This window comes from Crassostrea angulata, chromosome 5 (genome assembly GCF_025612915.1).
Source record: "Crassostrea angulata isolate pt1a10 chromosome 5, ASM2561291v2, whole genome shotgun sequence".
Classification (NCBI taxonomy): Eukaryota; Metazoa; Mollusca; class Bivalvia; order Ostreida; family Ostreidae; genus Magallana; species Magallana angulata.
The window spans coordinates 19,748,373-19,760,021 of NC_069115.1; the positions used below are offsets into that span (position 1 = coordinate 19,748,373).

The 11,649-nt window shown below is 34.9% G+C and overlaps 1 protein-coding gene across 1 annotated transcript; it reads left to right on the forward strand.

The window, feature by feature from the left end:
* Positions 1-611: 611 nt before the first annotated feature.
* Positions 612-2,988, forward strand: LOC128183259 (tripartite motif-containing protein 3-like). The gene is made up of 2 exons (XM_052852206.1): positions 612-689; positions 984-2,988. The coding sequence occupies exon 2, from the start codon at positions 1,018-1,020 to the stop codon at positions 2,683-2,685; it is 1,668 nt and encodes a 555-aa protein (XP_052708166.1). The 5' UTR covers positions 612-689; positions 984-1,017; the 3' UTR covers positions 2,686-2,988.
* Positions 2,989-11,649: the final 8,661 nt, after the last annotated feature.

The window sequence follows — 11,649 nt, forward strand, 5'->3', positions numbered from 1 at the left end:
ATTGTGAAAACAGACTATAGCCTCCTGATCACTCAGGTGTGAAAATCAAAATGTTGGCCAAGTGGGAATTGAGAATTTCAGAATGTTGGCTAAGTGGGAATAAACCGTGATTTCATTAATAAATCGTCTCTGATATAATGTTGATATACACAATACATAATGTACTCCAAGTACACATATACCTGTATATACTACAATGTATAGGTTCTATCCTGATCAGAAAGTTGAAACTACTAGGAGTACATAGTTTCCTTGAGGAGGGGGTGCCGAGTCAACACTGAGTATATATATTTTTCACAGAAAAATTTTGAAAAAAATTAAAATTCCCGGTAGTAGGCAGAATGCACCATAACCAAAACTTCAATTTCACTCCAAATTTCCTTATTTTCATGCGATTTTTTTTGCATACTTCCAAAAAAGTGGGGGGGGGGGGCAACACCATGATAATTCAGTTTTTTATTGTAAATTTAAAACAATTTGTTGCTGCGAGAAAAAAAAAATTACCCCCCCCCCCCCCCCGATGCTACGTGCCTGTAAGAAATGCACGGAAACTTTCATTGAGATGGTATATGGACGCTCCCTCGTATCCACCACTGCATTTTATCACGTGTCTAGACGGAGCGCATACCAACGCCATAGCGGCCAGACTAGGAAGTAAAATACCTGAGTCGCCATGTTGGAGAGAGAAGGTTTGTGGTTTGTTTATAAACAAATTACCAGTGTTTAATGACTTATATATAATAAGTTTTTGTAGACTTTATCAGAAAAATGTCTCGTTTTATTTGTAATCGCTAAATTAAGTCAAAATGAGCGAGGTATTTATAAATTATTTAAAGGTCATAATACAGAGCGTAAAGTTTACTTGCACTTGCAAAAGCTCACCAGGGTTTATATTTTTCTGAGCGCTTAACAATAATTAGGTTAAGTTTGTGTATATATTGAAAACTTAATTTAGTTTATTTATGATTATTATTTATTTTCAGCATTTTCTAAACCAATCTATCCAGGTGTCTGACCATGTACCCCCGTACTTGGGCCCAGGATGTGTTACGCTGTCAACTGTGTGAGACCCCGGGGCCCCCTATGTACTGTGACATTTGTCACGTACATCTGTGTAAAGCCTGTGTGGGGGAACATCTCTCTGATGAATCTAAAGAACACAAAGTGGTAACATTCAAAAAGCGGGGATTTGCACCTGAATGTGCAAAACATTCAAAAAAATTGTGTGAACTTTATTGCGAACAGTGTGACATTCCTATTTGTTTGCAGTGTATCTCCTCTGAACATCAAGGACACAAAGCAGTTGAAATTTTAAAAAGTCTTGAAACCAAGAAAGAATTATTACAGAGAGATTTACAAGAATTAGAGAAATTGATTTATCCCAAATACCAAGAAATTGTATCTAATATCCCAGTTCAAAAAGCTGATCTGCATCAAAACTCCAAGAAATTAACAACAGCTTTACACAAACATGGAGAAGACTTGCACAGAGAAATAGACACTGCTATTGAGAAATTGAAATCTGACGTGGCTGAAATGGAATCCAAACACCTGGTTGTCCTTGATAAGCAGGAAAATGAAATCAAACACAGTATTTCTGAAATTACAAAGTGCATTGCTGATCTGAAGAAAGTACTGACCTCCAATGATGTCAGCCTTGTCTCTGCCTACAACTCCAGGAATGCTGAATTCAGAAGATTGCCTCCTAAACTCACGGTTTCCTTACCAAAATTCACCACTCAGAAGATTAACAAAGAACAGATTTATCAGCAGATCGGTTCTCTGTCAGCATTATCGATCAAGACAGAAGAACATGGCTACACAATGGATTCTCCCAGTGATGAGTCCTCTCCCCCAGACAAACCGCTCATTGATGTACCACAGATCATCACAGTTATAAACACAGAGAATGGACAATATAATAACTTATACAGTGTGTCCTGTCTGAGTGATGATGAGGTATGGACGATTGGTACGGACAACATAATGAGACTCTACAACCTCCACAGTAAACTAGTGAAGTCAATCCAAACCAAGTCAGGGAATATACCAATGGACACAGCAGTGACACAGAGTGGTGAACTAGTTTATTCTGATTACAAAGATAGAACTGTGAACATAGTGAAGAATACACAGATACAGACAGTGATCAGACTACAGGGGTGGAGACCTCGCAATGTCTGTAGTACCTCCTCTGGTGACCTCCTGGTTGTCATGGTCAGTGATGATAAGAAACAAGCAAAAGTTATGCGTTACTCTGGCTCCACAGAGAAACAAACGATTCAATACAATGACAAAGGACAACCTCTCTATTCATCTGATATTTACAGTAAATGCATCATTGAGAACAAGAACCTAGATATCTGTGTAGCTGACTATAAAGCCAGTACAGTAGTGGTGGTCAATCAGGACGGAAAACTCCGGTTTACCTACACCGGTCCTCCCTCTACTACCAAGAAACCATTTAATCCAGTCGGCATCACTACAGACAGCCAGGGTCGGATCCTGACAGCAGACGTCAACAACCACCGTATCCACATCCTGGATCAGGACGGACAGTTCCTCCGCTACATTGACAACAGTCATTTACAGCTTCCATGGGGTTTATGTGTGGACACCAGAGACAACCTCTTTGTGACTGAATGTGAAACAGGTAAAGTGAAGAAAATCCAATATTACATGTAAACAAACTGTGATCATAATGTTACGTGCCAACAAAGTGAACATCAAATAACAATGTAGATAATTATTAACTGATTAGATTTGTAAAATGTTTTATATCAATGGACTGTTTATATATATCAAAAGTAACACAAGTGTGTTTGTTGCATATATGTTTCATCAAACTATGAAGAATGTAATCATTGGGAGACTCTGTATTTATAGTTACATGTATGTATAATTATATGCATATGATTACTGTATGTTTCTATATTTTACATACTTTACATGTATATATTAAAAAGGAATGAAATAAAATATAATTATTCAATATGTGTTCAAGAGGTATAGGATAATTTCTTTTCTCTGGAATTTTTTTTTTTTACATTTTTGAATGCCTGGGGATCTACATGTTTATACATATGTATTAGAACTTATAAATATTAGTATTATTTTAGATGCAACCTTTTGATATTTATTCAAGAAATAAGAATCAATATAATATGAATTGGTTAGGCATGCATAGACTACCTTTTAAAAGATCTTGGGTCCTTTATGTATGTTAATTTTTGAAAGATAAGAAAAATGTGATATGAAAAAAATTACAGCATTGCCTTTCGCTAAATCTCTAGTACATATATTTTTATGATAGCATTCAAGTCGATGTCAAGAGTAGTTAAATTATCATTGATTCAAGCTTGATGTGTTGCAAAATAGAATAGATTCTAAAGATATTTAATGAACACGGAAATCTTGAAGGTCATGTGGGCCATGTCCAGAGTACATTGTAATTTGACCCTTGACTCAATCAGTAGTATTATCTACTTCCTATGGGTACCAGTGTACTAGTTTGATGTCTGTCCAGCAAAGAGTTCCCCACTTTTTTTGCAAATTTAGACCTAACCATTAGGCACATAGCAGCACAGAGGGTTTAGCCCCCCACTTTTTCTTGCCGGAAATGTAATTGTTCCTAAATTTACCTTGAAAGATTGAGAAGTTGGAGTAATAGGCATCCAACCAACCCCCCCCCCCCCCCCCACGGATTAGGAATTTCATGATTCGGGAAAAAAAATTTAGGTAAGAAATTTATTTTTAAAAGTATAGGTATTCCCCCCCCCCCCCCCCCCCCCCCTTCCCACGGATTAGGATTTTCATGATTTTAGGAAAAAGTTTTTTTTCTCAATATTTTTAAGGATTAGTCTAGCCCCCCCCCCCCCCCCACTTTCAATTTGCTTCCGACGCCAGTGTTATATCTAACTTGGCAAAAACTCGGTTTTATAGGATCAAACCTATTAATGAGTTATCTCCCTTTGAAAATTCTCATCTTACGATCTGAAGTTTTATTTCGATCGGTACTGGTAGGCCTGCTTAAACTGCTGTGGTTATAAACAATTTTTTTCTCAGAAATCATGTTGTATGCTTTGAAAATTTATGGTTGACATGGTAGTGTTTAAAAGAGAATGGGGGGGGGGGGGGGTACTAAACCGCATTTTAAAGTCAAGGTTACGGATTAACAAATTAATTGATCGTAGATGATACATTTTTGTGCGTTGACATTAGACAAGACATATATAATACGACGGTTAATTCAAGAGAATTAAATTTCTGACGTACATGTACACCCGTCATTCATTCAATCATTCATCTCTTTTCATGAATAAAAATAGAGCGGCAATTAATTTGTTTAGAGCGGAAATTGTACATAATGCATTGGCGGATCCAGGGGGGGGGGGGTTCCGGGGGTCGGAACCCCCCCCCCCCCCCCTTTCTCTGGGACATATGAATTTTTGTGGAAAACTTGTAATGCCTATTTAAAGGCAATTTTTCCCATATATACTATAAATATTTTAATTATCTCAAATAAATGCTTTTAAAATTGCTCATTTAAAGAATTTCTTATGCGGGTTATGCTATTTTTCTGGAATGCTAGCTACCTTCATACCTGAACAAACGAAGCCTTTTTTTGTTTTGTTTCCAAGAATCGGAAGTTACATTACAGAAATACCGTGTAAGGGGTTTATATGTAAACCATTATGTAAATTAACAACTTTTCAAAACTTTCTTGAATTTGATCGCATCTGTACTAGTGCCGGGTGATGTTGCGCACCCATTACAGAGGTCACATCAAGTTCCCTGGGACGACTATTGCTTTTACCATTGTATTACACATGTACAATCTATTCAGCAGATAAAGTATCCCCATTTTTTGTCATATCCTATCATTTAGACCTTTATTTAAGAAGGCAATCGATAGAAATCAAAATTGATAAATAGTTAAGAATTTAAACATCAAAGACATAAAAAAAATTACCAAAAAATTCATATTTATAATAGCTTGTCGTAATAAGTCTGGATCATTTTTTTAGTGTTTCTTTCTATTAAGCATAGACGCATGTTCTCATTGCTGAAGACTTGAGTTTTTTTCTAAGGCTAGAAATTGTGCAAATCTTCCTTACCTAACCCAAAACGCTTAATAAATGCAGTGCACTCTGATATTAAAATAGGTATGAAATACATTTAGATATTGACGAGATAACTGTTAATTAAATTTACGCACGGAAAACATTCAAAAGGCCTTGTTTATTGACAAATAATGAATTTTGCATGTATTGATTATCATCAATTGGAACCCCCCCCTTTTCCAAATTGCTGGATCCGCCTCTGTAATGGTGTACTTATCTTTTATTAACATGTCCTTAATGATTTAAAAATTCTTGTTATAATCATTTCACCTGCCACATCCCCCCCCCCCCAGAAAAATTACCGTTGGATACGTTCGTAAAATTTATACATAAAAACATGGAAGCGTTGACTAAGGATACAGGCACGTAGCACATGGGGGGGGGGGGGGGGGGTCAGCAGAGGGCTCCTGTCCCCCTCTCCCCATCTTTTTGTCGCAGCAGAGATTTTTCTAAATTTACGTATAAAAAAGCGAACCCGCCCCCCCCCCCCCCCTTTTTAGACGAAGTGAACAATTGAAGTTAATATAAGAAAATGAACAGGAAAATTGAAGTTATTTGTGTTCTACACTACCCCCTCCCCCTCACTCCTCCCCGGTTTAGGATTTTCATGATTTTGCTTTTATTTTTTTTTTACTGTCACAAGAATTTTTGGATGAGCCTGGCCTGTTTAATATTTGACTCATGAAATTTAACTAGAATGCCTACAGTCTTTCCAAAAACGGCATTAAATGGTGTCAAATTCAATATAGGTATCGGGATTACTTTTTCCATGACTTAATATAGAATAAGACTTCCCGCTTACCAACCCTCTCCCCAATTAATAAATATACAGTTGTTTTAATAATTACTTGATTTTTCCTAACTTAAGTATTTTGTAAAAAGGTCAATATGAGTTTTATCAGGGACGTATATCCCAGGCACCTAGCTTCGTGTTTGATAAAACTCCCTGATTTGTTACTTATTTCCTTCATATTAGATAAAAATTGACAACACAAAAATATGATTTTTCATTGTGTTTACCAAATATTTAAGTCCCGGTTCATCCTATCAAACACAGCTAATGTTATACAGCATTATTGAAAGAATTTATTACAATTACAATATAAACAATAAAATTCTTTCCTTGGTCATTCATGCAGGGTATGAAGGTAGTGACCTTGCAGGAAATAAATCAAATTACAATAATGTAATACCCGCACGTCAGCGGGTAATGTATTTTTTTCTGCAATGATCGCTTCCTTCATACATGTAACACGCGCGTGAATCACATTTTATTGTTTATATTTCTATCTTTTTAATAAATCAATGAATTGATCGTAAATATTAATAGTATATGTAAATTTAGAGCATAACTAAATTGTTGTTGATGTACATCAGTGAACGTTTAGATGAAAGGAATAGTCAAGTCGTCTTATATGGGAATTTGAGTCTGTCATCATCAAAGTAATTTCGTGCAGTCCGTGATTTTTCATAGGTTGCTGAAAGTGGCGACCGATCTTTAAACTGGTTAAAATTGGATCGTTGAGATTTCGGTCCTGTCAGTTTCTTTACAGCTGTGAATTACAATTAATTTCTGTAAGAAATAGAGAGAATCATACTTATGGGTGCTTGTTGACAGGACCGTGCATTCTTCCCCTTTTAATCAATATATATATTTTTTTTAATTTTTATTTTTAATTTCTTATCTCTAACAACCTCTTATATATAGTTTTTCGTCTCAAGTCGACAATAACAGAAATGTCAGGACTGGTTGTTATTTTCTATTCACTTTCGCTCTCCATATGTTGAACGTGGACGTCGGGCAAGTATTCCGAGACATATAAATATAATCTCTGCTCATTGCAAAAAAACATGAAATATAGGAGATGAATTCCATTACATACTTAGAGCTCTGTAATTCATTGCAACAAGAACGCATTCAAAGTTTATTCGAAAAAAAATATCAAAATAAAAAATGCGGTTAGTTTTAAATTCATAATGTCTAGTTCAAAACAGTGTTGTTGTTGTTGTTTTTTTTTTGTATTTTTTTTAAAATCTTTTTTAAAAAGGAAATTATGCTCTTTTATTAGAAAAATAATCAAGACCCCCCCCCCCCTCCCCTCGGGTAAACGGATTTAGCTTTTATACGTATTTTGTTTTTTTCTTTCGTGCATTCGTCCACTCCCCCCCCCCCCCCCCAGTATATATAGACCCCTGGGATTTTATCAATTTTGTTAAAGTAAATTATCCTTTTAGGACATATTTCTAATCCAATTTATACATTCATCGCACACAATTACCTAAAACAAACATTTTTTTAAAAATCAGACCCGCTACATACATGTACATGTATATCATATACACAGATTTAAAAAAAATGTTTGTTTTAGGTAATTTTGGGCAATGAATGAATAAATTAGATTTGAAACATGTCATAAAAGGATAATTTAATTTTAAAACAGAGTAAAGTCCCGGGGGTTTTTATAATTGGGGTGGGGGTGGAAGGGGGGGGGGCAGTCCTATGATTTTTCCGACTATAAGGTTCAATCGGAATAAAACATACATTTTGTGGTAAAGCATTTTTCATAGAAAATTTTTTGTTGTAAATTCCATAACAATCTGCACAGGATCGATAGTCTAAAAAAAAGAAGGTAACAATTATTTATACTTTATTCATGTACTTTAAAATTATGTATTAGCGTGGTCCCGGGAATGAATAACTAAAATGAATTGCAAATTCGACTTCTAAAAATAGATTGCATAAAAATAAATTGCTTTTAAAAATAAGATGAAAATTTAAAAAAAAAATATTTTAATTTACCGATTTAAATCAACATAACTACCCCCCCCCCCCCCCCCCAAAAAAAAAAAAACAAAACAAAACATCCACACAAACCGTGTATATAGTAGTCGGGTTCAGAAAACAAAAAACATCGAGATCGTCATACAGTGTTTTTTTCGCACAAAGTTGTTGGGAGAGGCTCGAAAAAATATTACTCATGAGAAACTTATTTGTTTGTTATTAGTGAGAAGGACTTAACCACATGTTTTATTCGGCGATATGTGTGACGTTAGCTGTTTTTATATCTTTGGTAAGTTAACGTTTTTATTGAGTTGGTCGATTATAGACATATTGTTTGTAAACATCTTTTCAAAATACAGGTAACAAATTGAAAGATGTTTTGACGTCAAAATTGAACGTCAGTTGTATAAAGTTGAAAACCTGTGCATTATTTGTGCTGAAAAATGCATCTTTGTTTTAAGTATCTTGATCAGTTACTCTTTCGTAAAGAAATAGATCTGAACCCCCCCCCCCCCCCCCCCCCCACAACAACAACAACACACAAGCCACATATGTCAGCCTTCAAGCTGAAAATCTTACAGTTTTGTATATAGGCTTACTAATAACTAAGAAAACGTTTGGTACAATGTGATATTTTTATCAACATATTGATTGTTCATAACTTATAAATACCAGTTAACAGCTGGTTAAATCAGGTATCTTTTTACTTGCACACTAGAAAAAGAAAAGAAAACCCACTGAAAAATCACCATGTCGTCCTTATCATTGAATGCATGTAAATGAAACAGCAATCACAGGTTTTGATCACTATCCTTATCTCCAATGCATGTTAATTTAAAAGGTGTACTTGTATGCTGGTCAGTTTCTCGTAAACATGCTTAAAAATAAAAATGCATTAATATAGCAATTGTCATAAATGCATCAAAAGTTCATTTTGATATGGTAGAATGGGTTATTTTTAGTTTTGTAATTATGTATGTTTGGTAATCAGTATGAATTTGAGCTGTTGCAGGAGTTCAAATTTCTCCCTTTGACCAATTAAGTCATCAACAAAAATACAGTATTGCTGATGTTCTTTATCATGATTATAGGGTTAAAAAGGTCATTTACTGTCAAAGGTTAAGCAGGTCATTATGAATATTTTGAGTTTCTTAACATGTACATTTATCATGTTTATAGTACATGTAAGATATGGATAAAATCACAGGAAGACAAACTGAGTACCGGGGTAAAATTGCTTCATAGTTTGTTTTAAAATAATCATAAAACAAGGTATTATTTTATTTCGGAATAATTATTTTCCTCGGAATTCACCTTTTTCCTGATGGAATATTTTAATTGGCCCTAATAGCCTTAGTTAAATGAAAAAAAATATAAATCCATGAGATAGTGTGATTTTAGCAGTGGCAGGGGTAATGGAGAAAAATACATGATTTTCTATGCTCTGAATTTATATTACCAGTATTTATCTTATTTATTTGTTTTAATTCATTCTATTTATTTGTTTTGTAATTGTTTGTTTGTTCTTTATTTTCATTTGTATAAATCATATTTGTACGACAAATCTCCTAACATCTTCCGGTAGAAAAGGGGGGGGGGGGTTAGTTTTTCACTGAAAAACTAACCCCCTTAGTTTTTCAGTGAAAAGCTAACCCCCCCCCCCCCCCCATTCGCGTAAAAAATCCAGCTGCTTTTCAATTTAGACATTAATATTTGATCTGTAATACGTAAATCATCTCCACAAGCTGTAAATTCTCCACTATAACATCGTAGATGTTGACTGGAAGCAACACTGCACTCCTCAAATCTAAACTTACAATGAAACGAAGTGAAGTAGCCTTTGTATGCGACAATGCTTGGCTAAAACGCGATGGCTACGATCGAGACGTACATAATCCAAACTGCGGTCGCGGCAGTTAAGAAATTCACCGAATTCCGAGTTACAATAAAACATCATAGCTATAAGCTTGACGTTATTTACATGACAAGTTCCAACAAGCACTGCATCCATTGCCACAGAAGATTTACCGATCCGCGTCACTTCCGTGTTCGTGACGTCATATATTCTGTTTGCACCGAGAGTTGAAATTGATGGGCGGATCATGAATTAAGCCTGAAATATCTACGAACTTAAAATTGCATACATCTTATCAGTCCCTGGCGACATGAAAATAAATATAATTTCAGCGGGGTTTACATGCTAAGTGTTTAAGTAGAAATACTAACGTAACAAGTATATTTTCTCATATATTTACAGGTACATGTACTCTAACAGTACGGTATATAAATAACGTATATATCTTGAACAGGTATTTATATGTGTTGTTCAAGTTGTATTCATTAATTTGATTTTTTAATTACCATATTATTTCAGTTTCTGCATGTGATTACAGTACAAGCAGTACGGTTTTTTTTACTATACTTTACATGTATAATAGGCATCTCTAACATTATTTAGGAATGATGGACGTTTTGAATGCATGTTTCTTCTTTAGTCAAACTACACAAATAAGCAGTGGTGTGTAGACATGAATAAACGTCTCTCTGTTTTTAACCTGTTGGGTTCATCATTTCTTTTAAAAAAATTCCATAATAATCAATATTATTTTAATATCTACTGACAATACTTGAAATACCACGTTTCTAATATAATGCATTCTTGACGCAGTACGTTGAATCACACAATGCATTAGCGTGATCGTAATATTCGTTCATTTTAATTTTATATTTGTAACATGCAGATATTAAAATTATATTGGAAAAAAACCCACAATAATTCTATGGAAGTCTGCGATGTACGTTGTTATGAGTTGTGATAGAATTATGGGCTCATTGTAAATCTTCATTTTAATATTCCTTTTTTTTTTAATTATATAGCTGGAGACATTACCCATCACCTAAGTAAGATGCTGCGTCAGTGGTCTGGCAGAAACTAAAGAGTTCTCTTCAAAATACTAATTCAAAGTTTTGAAGTTTCAGGATCCGCCCATGAATATTTCTGCCAACTAAAGTGTCGATTTTAGTGTGCAAGTCTTCCAAAACTTCTTCAAACTGACGTATAGCCTACTGTTACGTCACGAAGCTAGAACTGGAGATGTTCAGAGGCATTGCGAGCACCGGTTGCAGGCAGAGAGAGAGAGAGAGAGAGAGAGAGAGAGAGAGAGAGAGAGAGAGAGAGAGAGAGAGAGAATATTAAATGATTTTTATGCATGCATACATTTATTTTCAGAACTATGATAAAGCATGTTAAACGGCATATATATGTACATACATGTGAATGCATGAAACATACGTACATGACTGAAGAAGATTGAATAATATTAAAGATCACCGGTTGCAGAGAGAGAGAGAGAGAGAGAGAGAGAGAGAGAGAGAGAGAGAGAGAGTCAATGATTTTTATGCGTGTGTACATTTATTTTCAGAATTATAATAATGACTGTGATTCCCCCATGCACGAGGAAGATAATCTTTGCTAGCCAAGGGTTTTAGATACTTTACGTTCCTCATAAACTTTATATAAAGCTACAGTGAACATGAAAGAAGATCGACTGAATTAAAATTACAGAAAACATAAATATTATGGACACTGCTTGCACAGAGAATGAGAGAGAGAGAGAGAGAGAGAGAGAGGGGGGGGGGAGGGAGAATGCCATTAAAAAAACCAATTATTTTTTAAACAAGTAATACATGTAGCTTTCCAAAAAGCTTGCCTGACAAATGAAAATTGTTTCATAGGAAAGATGT

Coding starts and splice junctions, on each gene's coding strand:
- LOC128183259 (XM_052852206.1), top strand. CDS start 1,018: ATGTACCCCCGTACTTGGGCCCAGGATGTGTTACGCTGTCAACTGTGT.